Source organism: Myxocyprinus asiaticus, chromosome 1 (genome assembly GCF_019703515.2).
Source record: "Myxocyprinus asiaticus isolate MX2 ecotype Aquarium Trade chromosome 1, UBuf_Myxa_2, whole genome shotgun sequence".
In the NCBI taxonomy this organism is placed as follows: domain Eukaryota; kingdom Metazoa; phylum Chordata; class Actinopteri; order Cypriniformes; family Catostomidae; genus Myxocyprinus; species Myxocyprinus asiaticus.
In genome coordinates this window covers 48,494,581-48,510,403 of record NC_059344.1, presented here as the reverse complement: position 1 = coordinate 48,510,403, position 15,823 = coordinate 48,494,581, and the positions used below count along the sequence as shown (strand labels likewise).

Genomic DNA, 15,823 nt, shown 5'->3' with positions numbered 1-15,823 from the left:
TTGGCGTAGATGAAGCAGCTGAACAGAGATATCTTGACCACCTGCTGGATACTCGAAAACTTCGTGGATTTGTTGATTGAAGTAGTCAAACGAGACCTGGATTTGAGGATATTTGTCCCAAACAGCAGCGGCCCAATCAAGTGCTTTGGGCGGATTTGGGGGATTATCTTGTAAGCAGTGACATCATAAAGGCACATTTCTTGGCATCATGATTAAATAATTCAGTTTGATTGGAAAAATAGACTTTATATTGTCATAAAAAACCCCGGCACTTTCAGCAGAACCATCAAACTTATCAGCGAGAGCAAAGCTTACCGGTTCAGCATGGGGAGCTGGCAGTGAGTGAATGTAATGAGTCAAACATTCGTTGGCAGCTCATAAATTGTTCAGCTGGTCTTGATAACCCTTTAAAACCTCGCACTAGTGTGCGAATGCGGCCTGGAGCTGTGAGATTTCTGCTGAATCCAGGTTGGCGAAGTATTCTGTAATGAACTGGCCATGGAGACGGTGTTAGGATCCATGTGCAGGAAGTTTATTAGAGAACACAAGCAAACAATCAAAATCGGCAGGCAGATGTACGTAGTCGGTAAGCAGGCAGTTAAATCCAATATACCAAACAATCAGTCCAATCAGGCAAACAAAACAAAGGGTTATCCAAAAAGCAGTAAATTCAGTAAAACAGGCAATGGTCATAACATGAGAACAAAGAGTAAAGGCAATGGAAAAACAATTGGTATTTTAGGGTAAACTGGCAATACTTCACAAAGAAACAATGGAGGTGAATGGCTATTTATACATGGAAGAAATGGGAGACGATCAGTATTTGGGAGAGGGCTCCCTCTGGTGGTTGGTAGGAGGGGAAACAACCTCGGATATTACAACATGCTATCTACTAATATAATAATTATTATATAAATAACCACAGTTCTTTAGATAGCATATGATTCGTACATATGAAATTATAAGGAATATTAATAAAGCAACAATACTGAAAAAGAGAATAACATTCACTGCTGTTTTCTGGATATCTTAATAAACCCCTTAAAACTGAACACAAAATTAGGATGAGAAATTGCTCATTTTAATTTACAGACCCAAAGTCTGATAGCATTAAATCAGTAACCTATTCATTTATCAAATCTACAGTATAATCATTCCGTGGAGACAACTGAAAAACAATTATGATTTTCACTTTTACCTGCAATATTTTTCCTGGTACCAGTCCATGTTTTCATTACTGCCATAAAGGATTTGAACAAATTTAAAGTTGAAAAGATTGTGTTTTTCTGGGTCGGTTGTGTCACTCGGGTCCAGTTTATACTGAAAAGCGCAAATTTGCGCGTATGCGTTTCCATGATGTTTTTATCACTTTTAGAGGCATGTTTGATGACTTGTTTAAAGTAAATAAAGGTAATTTAGAACAGAAATTTCTTTAAGGCCTTATTTGAAGATTTTCAATGACATGTGTGCTAACAGAGAAATATTAGACTGATTACAAATGATAAAGAAGGTCTGGTAGACCCGATTATCTAACAGTCGTTGTAAACCAGTCCAAAATAAACAGCGAGATTTTATATAAAAAAAACACAACAATACAATCACATAATTTCAGATGTGTACATTACTAATCATTTGATAATGTAATAAATGTCGCCCTATAGTCTATATTTCACCCAGAGGGGCACCTCAGCCCATGTGGGCAAAGGGGCAGTTGCTTGGGCCACTGTAGCTACCCCCTGTGTATGTGCTTGGAACCAAGTATCCTACAGAGACATTTAATGTCGGAGCAGGATTTGAGCGAACGCTTTTTTACCATTGAGCGTGAGCGGTACTTGAGCAAGTGTCAGCTTGGGCCGTGAGCGGCTGAGTGGAGCGCACACGCATGGGGCGGGTTATTGAGCGGAGTATTTAAACAAAAGAATTACATTCATCAGCTTCATACTGTTCTGGACTGGCATTCTGCGTGGCTGCATTCTTAAAGTTTTGTTCTGTTTGCAGGTAATTCACATGTAACTTTGATTGTAAAAAAATACAAATATTGTTATGAAGGTCATTAAAAACAATTTCATCAGTTTGTAAATGTTTAATCTTAAATTAGAAAAACTGAATTTTACATTTTTAAAAACAATGTGAAAAGATCATTTAATATTTAATAAACATGAAGATTACAGTTGTTGATTGTAGATATTCAATTATGTCAAACAATGCCTTTAGCTTCAGTGGGAACAGCCGAGGGATCCAGGCCACATCGTTTCATCTGAACAGCGATGTCAAATAAATAATCATAACACTCACACCTGAAAAATAATATAGATTAAAAACAATGTAACATACACAAAACACAGCCATGATGTGTGCATTTCACTTCTTAACTCACATGGTTTTTGCTTTTTCCCAGGTCTCTCCCCAAACGTACACCCCATGTCTGCGGACGAGAACAGCGCAGGAGTCGGGGTACATATCCATGGCTCGGGCCATGCGCTCTTTCAGGTCTTTCTCCTCTGGGGTGTTCTCAATAATTGGAACAACTAGAGTGTCATCATACCTGGATCAGAATACATACATACAGTAAATATAAAAGCAGTATTATAAAAATGTTACGTTATGACAATAAATTCTGTTTAGATGAGTTACAGTTGAAGTCAGAAGTTTACATACACCTTAGCCAAATACATTTAAACTCAGTTTTTCACAATTCCTGACATTTAATCATAGAAAATGTAAGATTATCCATGAACGAAGCCATCAAATGAACACAAAACCACATTCCACAGATCAGAGAGATCCCCCACCGAGCCATTAGAGAGTCATAAAAACGAATCCATGGTGCCTAAATTGCTGAAGGAGACCGTCTCTCCCATGCCTGCTTAATCTCAAACTAGTATTTGTAATGACAGAGCTGACCAATAAAGACGACCCTTCTTTGTTCCACACACTTAAACCCTCTGTAAGACCAAATTGTTACTTGCACGTATAATATTTTTGAAAGTATGTCATATTTTGTATGTAAATGCTTGCTTGTTTACGTAGAAATGTTGATGAAAACGAATGTCATATCTCTTGCACCATTTTCAAGATATAAAAGTTCATGATTAAACATTCACTGGTATGAGCGGGACGTGTAAGAATCCTTCACACAAAGGATCGTAAATCAACTTTGAAAAGGACTGACCAGTCGACCATATGACTCTGAAAAGCCACTTCTGATTGGCTCTGGCCGCACCCCAAAGGTGTCCTATTTCAGTTAAAAACTTCCCTACCACGGAAGAACGCTCTCTTAGAAAACGGCCTCTTGCTTCAAAGCCCACATCATGCATCCAGACAATAACTATCCGCGATCATAACAGAGTCCAAGACATCGACGGAACGAACTTTCTTCAAACGCCAAAGAACCAAGCAACAAAAGGAAACGCAACGACATGCAAGTACATCTCCAGACTTTTGCTCAAAGTGCTGGTGTATTAGTTAAATACTTTGGGTAATCCGATTGCAAATCGATTTAGACTCAAAGAAGGATAAATGGTTCTTAAGGCATTGTCAACAGACTCCATAAAGTTAATTTTCTCTGTATTGATCATTCTGTCACTTTACTCAACAACCTGTTTCATGTTGTATGTGTTAGATTAGTTTATGTTTAGAATAGCAATAAAGTTTGTTTGTATTCAAAGATAATTTGACTGTGGTATATTTTGATAAATAATCTCATCCCTGTTTTTAAAAGATTTCACTTCAAAGCTATACCTAAATGTGTGTGATATTATTTTCAATAAGCCATGAGAATAATATTACTCCAATAAGTTAATTAATCATAATTCCCTTATTAAAGCAAATTCCTTACAATAGAAATTGTGAGCGGATACAACGAGACGTTTTATTATGATTTTAATGGTGGAAAATTTTATTCAGACAAATAATCTACTTATTTGTCATTTATCTTGCTTATAATGGTTGTCGAACGTGACTAATTCCATTATAAATTTTCTTACATAATAATGACGTAGAATAAGGACAGTTTAAATTAATTCCTAGCTCACACATACTGTTTCCTACAAAAACATTCCCTGTCTTAGGTCAGTTAGGATCACTAATTTATTTTAAGAATGTGAAATGTCAGAATAATAGTAGAGAGAATTATTTCTTTCAGCTTTTATTTCTTTCATCACATTCCCAGTGGGTCAGAAGTTTACATACACTTTGTTAGTATTTGGTAGCATTGCCTTTAAATTGTTTTACTTGGGTCAAATATTTTGGGTAGCTTTCCACAAGCTTCTCACAATACGTTGCTGGAATTTTGGCCTATTCCTCCAGACAGAACTTGTGTAACTGAGTCAGGTTTGTAGGCCTCCTTGCTCGCACACGCTTTTTCAGTTCTGCCCACAAATTTTCTATTGGATTGAGGTCAGGGCTTTGTGATGGCCACTCCAATATCTTGACTTTGTTGTTCTTAAGCCATTTTGCCACAACTCTGGAGGTATGCTTGTGGTCATTGTCCATTTGGAAGACCCATTTGCGACTGAGCTTTAACTTCCTGGCTGACGTCTTGAGATTCAATAGATCCACATAATTTTCCTTCCTCATGATGCCATCTATTTTGTGAAGTGCACCAGTCCCTCCTGCAGCAAAGCACCCCCACAACATGATGCTGTTACTTCCATGCTTCACATTAACCCTAAGCCTCACCCTTTTTCCTCCAAACATAACGATGGTCATTCTGGTCAAACAGTTAAATTTTTGTTTCATCATTTTGTCTCATTTTTTACGCCAGTTTTGGAGCAGTGGCTTCTTCCTTGCCAAGCAACATTTCAGGTTATGTTGATATAGGATTCATTTTACTGTGGATATAGATACTTGTCTACCTGTTTCCTCCAGCATCTTCACAAGGTCCTTTGCTGTGGTTCTGGGATTGATTTGCACTTTTTGCACCAAAACTACGTTCATCTCCTTCCTGAGCTGTATGATGGCTGCGTGGTTGTCCCATGTTGTTTATACTTGCGTACTATTGTTTGTACAGATGAACGTGGTACCTTCAGGCATTTGGAAATTGCTCCTAAGGATGAACCAGACTTGTGGTGGTCCACAATTGTTTTTCTGAGGTCTTGGCTAATTCCTTTTGATTTTTCCATGATGTCAAGCAAAGAGGCACTGAGTTTGAAGGTAGGCCTTAAAATACATCCACAGGTACACCTCCTATTCAGTACACCTCCTATCAGAAGCTAATTGTCTAAAGGCTTGACATAATTTTCAGGAATTTTCCAAGCTGCTTAAATGCACAGTTAACTTAGTGTATGTAATCTTCTGACCCATTGGAATTGTGATACAGTCAATTAAAAGTGAAACAATCTGTCTGTAAACAATTACTCGTGTCATGCACAAAGTAGATGTCCTAAACGACTTGCCAAAACTATAGTTTGCTAATATTAAATCTGTGGAGTGGTAAAAAATACATTTTAATGACTTCAACTTAAGTGTATGTAAACTTCTGACTTCAACTGTACATTCAAAGCTAAAATTACTATAAAAATTCTACTGGCATATTAATACACAAACAGCACTGTTAACAGTCTACCATTAATTAATCATATAACCATTTTGCCATGCACAACCTCTTGTGGCCTATTGCTTTATTCTAGATACTGACACACAAATTTCTTTGAGCAGGGGTTTTCAAACCAGGGTCCAGGGGGGGTTACAGGGTCCGCAAAAAAATGCAAAATCTTTTTAATATGACATTATTACAGTTTCATTCTGTTGCCTAAAGACTGGTCGAAAATCATGAGTTTAATCTATCGACAGCCATTATTTTCCACAGCTAAATACAACTCTACATATAGTTTTGTGAAAAAAATATTTCTAATTTAAGTATTCATCTCTCCTTGCAACATACATAATTTCGAGAATAGTTTGTGACTCGACACTGTCACTTTTAATTTGCTCACTGAGAGTTGTAGAGAAATATTTTCAGTACAGCTGCTTAGGAACAATATTTATGTAGTAATGAAAAGCAGGATACAAATACAGTGCATCCGGAAAGTATTCACAGCGCTTCACTTTTTCCACATTTTGTTATGTTACAGCCTTATTCCAAAATGGATTAAATTCATTATTTTCCTCAAAATTCTACAAACAATACCCCATAATGACAACATGAAAGAAGTTTGTTTGAAATCTTTGCAAATTTATTAAAAAAAAAAAAACGGAAAAAAAAAAAAAAAATCACATGTACATAATAAGTATTCACAGCCTTTGCCATGACACTCAAAATTGAGCTCAGGTGCATCCTGTTTCCACTGTTCATCCTTGAGATGTTTCTACAACTTGATTGGAGTCCACCTGTGGTAAATTCAGTTGATTGGACATGATTTGGAAAGGCACACACCTGTCTATATAAGGTCCCACAGTTAACAGTGCATGTCAGAGCACAAACCAAGCCATGAAGTCCAAGGAATTGTCTGTAGACCTCCGAGACAGGATTGTATCGAGGCACAGATCTGGGGAAGGGTACAGAAAAATGTCTGCAGCATTGAAGGTCCCAATGAGCACAGTGGCCTCCATCATCCGTAAATGGAAGAAGTTTGGAACCACCAGGACTCTTCCTAGAGCTGGCCAGCCGGCCAAACTGAGCGATCGGGGGAGAAGGGCCTTAGTCAGGGAGGTGACCAAGAACCCAATGGTCACACTGACAGAGCTCCAGCGTTTCTCTGTGGAGAGAGGAGAACCTTCCAGAAGAACAACCATCTCTGCAGCACTCCACCAATCAGGCCTGTATGGTAGAGTGGCCAGACGGAAGCCACTCCTCAGTAAAAGGCATATGACAGCCCGCCTGGAGTTTGCCAAATGGCTCCTGAAGGACTCTCAGACCATGAGAAACAAAATTCTCTGGTCTGATAAAACAAATATTGAACTCTTTGTCCTGAATAGCAAGCGTCATGTCTGGAAGAAACCAGGCACCGCTCATCACCTGGCCAATACCATCCCTACAGTGGAGCAGGGTGGTGGCAGCATCATGCTGTGGGGATGTTTTTCAGCGGCAGGAACTGGGAGACTAGTCAGGATCGAGGGAAAGATGAATGCAGCAATATACAGAGACATCCTTGATGAAAACCTGCTCCAGAGCGCTCTGGACCTCAGACTGGGGTGAAGGTTCATCTTCCAACAGGACAACGACCCTAAGCACACAGCCAAGATAACAAAGGAGTGGCTCCGGGACAACTCTGTGAATGTCCTTGAGTGGCCCAGCCAGAGACCAGACTTGAACCCGATTGAACATCTCTGGAGAGATCTCTATCATCTCACACACACACACACAAGCGCTCCTGATGATCATGATGAGGTGTTTTCATGGTATGACCGGCTGGCTTCACATTCATTTTGAAGTGCACATCACTTGCATGTTATATATTTATTCAATAAATCACAGACTTTTGCAGTTTAATTATCACACTAGGACATATTGCAATTTTAATTGGATTAATTATGCATTCAAACAGAATGTGTTATATTCCATGACATTCTGTGTTTTATAGCTAATGTCATTTTTATAACTAGATTCCGTGATTCTGACCGTGTTTTCTGCATACTACATGTGGTAACCGTGGTATAAGCAGACTCTGATCATTGAATTATTGAAAATTAATTCACATCCCGAGGTGTGAAGACAGTCATCGTTGTCTAAAGTTTATTACTCAAATCTTTTTGTGGTTAACACCAAAGCAATGTTGGAACAAAATAAATCTTATTTTGTACTATATCAGTGCTTAAACTATTTGTTGAAGCAATGCAGAGATGACAGCAGATGAACAGAGAAAGTATGTGATAGGGATTTGTTCATGATAGTTAACCGTTGATGTTGTTTCACAATGCACCGCCAGGGACAGTGACAAAATTATACGAATCTGTATTTGACTCCTATTTGGAGTCCTGATCGTTACCATGTTTTGTGTATGTAACAAAAACCTTCTTAGCGACACAGTCAAACAATTCTATTATACTTATAATTATTTTCCAGGACATATAGGTATTTTTCAATTTTTCCATGACTGGAAAACTGCATTGCAAAATTCCAGGTTTTTCAGGACACGTGGGAACCCTGACTACAGAGTAAATATTTTCCAGATAACATTTAAATAATTTCTTAAATGCCAATTATTTTATTTTGCAAACAACGTGTTGTCTTTACAGCATCATGCTCACTATTTTTCTCGCACCGTACAAATAGGTTTTCTAACATGAAAATACATAGCTGCCTTTATACAGTATTTTAAGCAGGGGGTCCCTCGCAAGGAGATCATCGTGGCATCAAAAAAGTTTGAAAACCCCTTTCTTTGACCATGAAAGTTGTTCTTTTTTTTTTGGATGTAATACTTCATTTGACAAGAACACAATAGGCATTAGTAATGTGAAATGGCATGAGTGGGATAACAGACAAGTGAAGCATCTCAGCAGGAAGTCCAACCTGTAATTTGTGCCCGAGTTTCCTTTTCGAATCCCCTTGATCATCTCTTGATGTGTGATGTGGAATTCCTTCCCAGGAAACATGAGAGTTGCCATGACAGCAGCCTTTGAGTGTGTATGGATAACTGCCTGAGCTCCTGTGAAAATGTCAACTTATAACAAATACATCAAAAAAACAGGAACAATACTTTGTGTGTGGACAGACGCGTACCTCTCATAGTGTAGGCGTTCATGAAGAGGGGCGTGCATTGGCTTTTCTTCAACTTCTTCTGTGGAGGTGGACAGCTGATGTCCCTCTCATCTATGTCACACACAAACAAGTCCTCTGGCTATGGACAAGGATGGAATGATAGTTCTTTGGTGTTATTTCATAAAGGGATTACCATGTTCTCAGCTACACAAAAGTGGTTTGTGGTCCATTTTAAAATGACAAAATGTCTTACTTGTATTCTCTCCTTCTGAACACCTGAGGGAGCTATATAAATGCGGTCTCTGTAGGAGAAAATGACATATTTCACAATACATATCTGAGTTAAAATAAACGGAATATTGCATAACTCGATTTCATTATTGACTAACCCATGCCGCAGGGTTATTCCTCCCCCTGTACCTGTCACCCAACCCAGCTCATAGAAGAGCCTGCAGAGCTCTGGGATCAGCACGCGAGGATGTTCCTGGTCCTATAATTAATAATAATATATGATCTGTTACTGTAATAACAACCACAAAACACACAGGACACTGAATACAATACTATTATAATATATGTAATGTTGTTGTCTCGATAAGGAGGATCGTTATAGGCTTATAAGACATACAGTGAGTATTATATTACATACAGGGTATTTTAGGCACTTGGTTGCATTATAAAACCGACAGGACAAGAATATTATATTTAGCTGTGAGTTTTACCCCTATTTCTTTTGCGTTGCACTCCCCATTACCAGAGCTCACGACCGACGACATATCTAAAGCATTTAAACACGACTAGTCATGTAAAAAACAATATATTATTATGATCAAATGTAAAGTTCAAAGGTTTTGAGCAGCGACCCAACTTTAATACGCATTCGCAAGAGCGGAGGGCGGAAGTGAAGAAAGCAGATCTTTATGCGATAATAAGAGTCCTCCTTAAGGACGCAAAAAAAAAAAAAAAAAAAAAAAAAAGACAAGATAAGACAAGACAAGAAAAAAGAAGAAACAATTTTTGACATATTCAACAGTCTGAAACGGTAGCAGAAAAATTATAATATTCTAATTTTCTATAGCCTAATATTCCAGTAGTATAGTGTGAAAGACTGACATGTGCACTGCATTTAGTTTTGTTACATTTTTATATTGCATTTTATTAATGGATCTGCTCCATTTTATTTGGTGCCAGGTGGGATTACTTTAGAGTAGCATGGAAATATGTGTCACTACTATGAATTAAAAACAATATTACAATATAATAGAGTTTGTGTCTTACTATTGGGTGTTATATGAATCATAGTATTGTGAATCACTTAAAAAAATTTATTTTAAAATAAATGTTCTTGCTTGGATGCTAAAATTTATGGATCACATATTCTGGGTACATGGGAGCTAGATTTTAACAGCTAATTAGGCCTATATAATGACTGCATACCAAAAATAATACATTTAAGAGAAGAGTATATCTTTTTCATTTATTCCCATGATAATTCTATGTATTTGAAAATATTATGGAAGACATGTAATGGCGGGTATGTGAGTTCAAATTTTGCCATGTGGACATAAACTGGAGAGCAATCGAAGGGAATTTCAGTGGAGGGATCTATGAAAAATTGTCAAAAGAAGTGAAGTGTCTGTTTTTATGCCCCCAGCTTTACATCTGATTTGTTAAGTTCATGTTTTTGTACATGCTTGAGTGTGTTGATTTTCAGTCCTACTTGGCTGTTGACATGTAGAACTTTTATTAATGAACTGATCATGAACTGACAACCTTTTATTCATTTCTCTTATGATCATAACTCTGCTCCAAAAAAAATAAATATACTGTATATCAATAAACAATCAATATATAAGTACTGACTTTCATTTAAATAGTCCCAAGACTGCTTCATATTAGCTTCAGCCACATTATTATCAGGTAATCCATGTGTCTTAGTATTTATTTATTTAGACTTCATTATCTAATTCGTTTTTTAAGAAATCGTCTCATGAATTTCAATTTCCTTGTTTTGTTTCTACAAGATCAGACATGAAAACCAAAGCACTCACTTTTCTGATTTCTGATAACCTCCTGCCTCTCCAGCCACCAGTGCTTTCCCTTCGAAACAGGAAGTGAGCATGTATGAACACACATGAGGGGGAGGAAACTTACTCACCTGAGTCAGCCACTCCACTTAAAAAAAGTTATAAGTGACTCATTATCCCTGAGGCCACTCTTCTCACCATGAATTAGCTTCTCCCACTGCTTAGCTTTGTAATGTCATGTTGAATATATATATATATATATATATATATATATATATATATATATATATATATATATATATATATATATATATATATATATAAGCAAGGAACAACACAACACAAAACAAAAGTATTTCACACAATGCCTTCTCTGTAAGTGACTGTCTCTATTTTATAGATCATAGTCCTGTTAGCCTACAAATAGTGGCACCCAATGCTTGCAGTTACAGGCAATACTGACATTAAAGCATACACAAACTGATTGTTCACTATGCAAATTTGCAAAGTTTGTCATCAGGTTGGTGGATTTATCTAAAGTGATTTATGTAAAGGTGTCTGGAAAGTTAATGCTGACTTCACAGACACACAGATCAAGGAAGTAAGGGAGACAATGGAGAGGGTGTGTACTTCATAGTACCATCCATCATAGCTCAGAGTGTGTCACCAAGTACTTTAGTCGGAGTATATAAAAGAGGTGAGGTACATGTCTAGAGGGCTCAGAGAACCACAAAGACTCAAACAGAATCAAAGCTTTTTCACACTGGTTCAGGGCCAACCAACAGGTACAGTTGCATTCTTACACAGCACTGACCATGTGGACTTTGATACTTGTACTGGTTGCTACTGGATCGCCAACTCTACTTCAAGCAGCACCAGCTCAGGGTGAGTGATGCTGAATGCATTACCTTTTTATCTTTGTGGTGCGTCTAGTGAGGCAATGTTCTCCTTTGATCTGTCTTTACAGATTGTAGTCTTGGTAAAGATAACTGCAATTTACAATTGCACTTTCAGTGCACCCACATTTATCTTATTTTTAAATACATTTGAGATGTTATGATAGCTTAAGTCATGACTTGTTAAGTTTAGAGTTCATATAAAATCGTCAGTCAGTTCTTCTGGACATTTATCTCACAAGCCTCCTTTCTGAGACTGTGACATATGCTACAACTTTTAAAAAATGTGCTAATACAGTAAACTGAGTTAAAACCAAAATCGGGTTAGGTTTAGTTTGCAAAGCTATGCACATATTCCTGTACAGTACTGTACATTTCTAATCAGTGCATAACCATGTGTTTTGCCTTTGTAGGGCAGAATAGATCTCTTAAAAATTGTGTGCTAGTCAAAGCATGTAAAAAATCTGAGGCTTGCAGATGTCCTAGATTAGTTACAGTTGATCACAAGTCTGTAAATGCAATGAATCATTAACTCTATTCATCTAACTTAGTTCATCTAATGATACCTCAGTTATTAAATTGCTAAATTGTTCTTCCGTACACACAAAGCCTGCATCTGGCCTTCATTTGTAAACTAATCATTACTATACATGGTATATACATGAAGATTTCCATCTTTAAATATTCACATTAATATATCTTTTGATAGGAAACGGTGGAAGATGCAGCTTTGCTAGTGTTTTCTATGTGGAAGGGACCAGCCATTATTCTCTGACTTTCCAGCAGGCTTTGGAATTGTGTCAGAATTCAGGCTATAAACTGGCAACAGTGGAGCAGGTCACTGAAGCTTTTAAAAATGGCTTGAGAACATGCAGGTAGGGAAAAAAGGCTATACGATAGTCTTGGACCAGAGCATGTTCTGAAATAAAAGCATTTAAAATTGCCTCATGGGAGTACTTTTAAATTAACTCCACACCTTTGTTTAGATATGGCTGGATTGATGGCCAGAAAGTCACGTTCCTTCCACATATCAATGATCCAAACTGTGAATCCAGTTCTACTGAGGTAACCTTCCATGCTGAAGAGTCAGAATATCTTTCTGATGTCTACTGCTTTAACCCATCAGGTGAGTGGAGTGTTAAAAGTCTCATTCAGAAACATATTAAAAACAAACATGCTTTAAGAAGTTTTCAGGTTTCTTATTGACATTTCATGTACCCCTGGCATAGATTCATTTGATCAAAACTGTGAAGATTCCATTAAGTCCGAACCTGAGACATATACCAATGGAAACACAGTCACAACAAGTAAGTTCTGTCTTGTTTAAATTCTGCAGTACCTAGATTGACATATTGATGAACTGAAAAAGCAACAATCACTTAGACTTTTTGTGTTTTATTTTTACTTGGTAAAGGCTCATAATGAGTTGATGTGTGTGTATTGCGAAGAAGCAAGACATGCACCAGACTTACACTTCGTTGTTCATTATTCACCACACCTAAACCAGAAGATTAGTCACACTGAATCTTTCATGTGACCTAATTTTTTTTTTTTTTTTTTTTTTACACACCTTCTCCTTTATGAACCAAAAAATACTGTGAAGCAGGTAAAAAAAGGTTGCTGATTTGATTTGAACATTCTGTTTTTAAGGAAGTCTCTAATGCAATAATAACAAATATACTATGCTATATAATGTGTGTGCAGACTTTAATTCAAAACTCAACATTCCTTTATACTTCTTCCTTTGGCATCAGGACAATAATGCAAAACACTGATATATCACTTAATTATTTAGGGATAGTTCACACAAAAATGAAAACTGTCATCATTTAATCCCCCTTATGTCATTCAGTGGAACACAAAAGGGGATGTTAGGTAGAATGGTAGGGACTGAGTTACCTTTTACTTTCATTGTATTGCAAAATGATGCAATGAAAGTGAATTGTGAACGAGGCTAACTTTCTGCCTAACATCTCATTTTGTGTTCCACGGAAGAAAGTAAGTCAGACAGGTTTGGAACAACATGAGGGTGTGCAATTGATGACAGCATTGTCATTGTTTTGGGTGAATTATCCCTTGTAGGCACTGGCTTGCAGTAATGTTTTCAATTTTTTCCTCCTAAAAGACAGAAAACCAAATGACGACATTCTTAAGGAGGCCGAGACAGAAGGCTTCCTAGTAGATGAGGAAAAGATAATAAAAATCGTAAAAAGAGAAACTTCACCTCGGAATGATGACGTAATCCCCACCCCAGGTGGTTTAAACACAGAACAAAATGTAGACTCAAATCTTCAAACAGAGCGTGGTGGCACAACACCATTTGAAGACCCTGAACTGGTCAGAATAAACCTTATGGGCTCTGAAGATTTCTCCACTGCAAAATCAGATGAGGAACCGATTGACATGGAGGTCCCAAAAACAACTCATATGCAAAATACCACTCATATACTTGGGGAAAACAGTGTGACACAGACAACTGTCCCTGATATAGCCAATATGAACATGAAACCTTATACTCTTCCTTCCTTGGAGGAACCCACTAAAGAAACAGACACAGAAGACACCAAAGGTCCTACAAACAAGCCCCACTTTGGAAAGAGCTCATTCTCTATCATCACCAATTTCCTGCTCCCTGAGACAGAGGGCAGTGGATCAGGATCAGATACTGGGATACTGTCAATAGAACCTGAGCTTACTCATTTCACTACAAGGCCAGTTACTACAGAGGCAGCTGATAAAGAAACCTTCCAAAACAATAATAAGGAGGTTCGTAAGGATGCTCCAAAACAGGATACCAATTCAAAAGGTGAAGGTCCCAACATTGCTTTCATTAGATATTGTCAGAGTTGGGGTAATAAAGGGCAACATACAGAGTTGAGTCTGAATTCAGATCTTTGCCCATTTAATTCCACAATGAGAGATATCTCACTCTACAGTACTTCTACATATTATCATGATGATCTGTTTTCTTAGTCATTGTAGTCATGTAAATAAGTAATCAATATCATTGTTTTCTATTATTAATATCATGTGGTACATAACTTGAATGTTGTTGAATTTGTTTAATCATGCCTTTACGTCTCATAACAAATGTATCTCCAGTCCCACCTAAAAGCCGAAAGCATGATGATGTCCTTGGTCCAGATTCACCTCCAACATCAGCTGGTCAAGAGGGGGAAGGTACACCTAGTAAGTTCATGTAACAGTATGACAGATGCCATCACTTTCTCTGTTCTTAATTTGACTAACATAATATAACTCTGTTTATTTATCTTATTCTCACCACCTTCTATCCTCTGCAGCTTGGCTGATAATCTTTGCATTCTGTGTGGTTGTTGGAGCCATACTGTGCCTATTTGCTGCTATTGCCACAAAAGACATGTAAGTTGGGTTTTTTCACTTCTTTCGTCAGATTTTGCACTCCAGCTTCAGTTTATTAAATGTAACTCCCTCATTAGGTGGTACGGACCAAGACAGAGCAAAAACATCACGTCTGAAGAGTACAGTAAAGCAGCAACACTGCCACTTTCAGAGAAAGAGCAGGAGATGGTGACATTGATGAGCGTTGGGAATCTGAAGAATGATACCAAGGAGGACATTACAGTTACCTGTGTGGATGAGCATGAGAGAGAATATTTGATGCAGCACAAGTGAGGCTAAAAAGTGGAAATATTATGGACATGAAATGCCCAAGCTTTGACTGAAGCACTCAAAATGCATTGAAACCAAATATACTTTATAAGAACTTTAGATAGTGTATTCTGATTTTGTTAAACTCTGCTGCTCTGCTTAATACACTGATATTATGATGATTTTTATTCTGCTCAGTCAGATTTTTAGTGCAATTTGCTTCCATTATGTTGCCACAGTATCATTTTCAGCCTTTTTTACATTTCTTATTTGAGGCCTGCTTTTTAAGGTATTATTTTTTTCAATAGGACATAAATAATGCTCCTCTCTTATAGACAAATGTTTAAGAATGATATGGTGAGAAAAAATGTTTGTACTGGTTGTCAACATCCATTCGTAAGTACTATGTACTGTCTGTGTGAGATATGATACACTTTTTGAATGTAAGAAGAAGCTGCAATATTTTTAAGAATCACAGAAATAATTTCCAATCTTGTAATGAAGCAATTGTGAATCTTTGCATTTGAAAAAGGCATTTATTAAAGTACCCCTAAAGATGTATTTTGTCAACACTCAGTTAGAGCACAGTTACAGTGGGATGAGTCTTTCAATAAAATGTGTGAATGATA

At 37.3% G+C, this 15,823-nt stretch overlaps 2 protein-coding genes across 2 annotated transcripts; one reads left to right on the top strand and one right to left on the bottom strand.

Annotated features, from left to right (window-relative positions):
- Positions 1–2,055: 2,055 nt before the first annotated feature.
- Positions 2,056–9,541, bottom strand: LOC127432644 (methylthioribulose-1-phosphate dehydratase). The gene is made up of 7 exons (XM_051684004.1): positions 9,364–9,541; positions 9,031–9,131; positions 8,895–8,943; positions 8,663–8,780; positions 8,453–8,588; positions 2,378–2,545; positions 2,056–2,297 (listed from the first exon to the last, which is right to left on the bottom strand). The coding sequence occupies exons 1-7, from the start codon at positions 9,415–9,417 to the stop codon at positions 2,198–2,200; spliced, it is 726 nt and encodes a 241-aa protein (XP_051539964.1). The 5' UTR covers positions 9,418–9,541; the 3' UTR covers positions 2,056–2,197.
- Positions 9,542–11,339: 1,798 nt separating this feature from the next.
- Positions 11,340–15,753, top strand: LOC127432474 (CD44 antigen-like). Its single transcript, XM_051683628.1, has 8 exons — positions 11,340–11,553; positions 12,274–12,439; positions 12,551–12,690; positions 12,794–12,871; positions 13,690–14,370; positions 14,667–14,753; positions 14,867–14,945; positions 15,023–15,753. The coding sequence occupies exons 1-8, from the start codon at positions 11,484–11,486 to the stop codon at positions 15,216–15,218; spliced, it is 1,497 nt and encodes a 498-aa protein (XP_051539588.1). The 5' UTR covers positions 11,340–11,483; the 3' UTR covers positions 15,219–15,753.
- The last annotated feature ends 70 nt before the right edge of the window (positions 15,754–15,823 follow it).

Coding starts and splice junctions, on each gene's coding strand:
- LOC127432644 (XM_051684004.1), bottom strand. CDS start 9,417: ATGTCGTCGGTCGTGAGCTCTGGTAATGGGGAGTGCAACGCAAAAGAA. Junction 8,944..9,030: donor GGAATAACCCTGCGGCATGG/GTTAGTCAATAA, acceptor TTTCTCCTACAG/AGACCGCATTTATATAGCTC. Junction 8,781..8,894: donor TTCAGAAGGAGAGAATACAA/GTAAGACATTTT, acceptor CCTTGTCCATAG/CCAGAGGACTTGTTTGTGTG.
- LOC127432474 (XM_051683628.1), top strand. CDS start 11,484: ATGTGGACTTTGATACTTGTACTGGTTGCTACTGGATCGCCAACTCTA. Junction 12,872..13,689: donor TGGAAACACAGTCACAACAA/GTAAGTTCTGTC, acceptor TCCTCCTAAAAG/ACAGAAAACCAAATGACGAC. Junction 14,946..15,022: donor GCTATTGCCACAAAAGACAT/GTAAGTTGGGTT, acceptor CTCCCTCATTAG/GTGGTACGGACCAAGACAGA.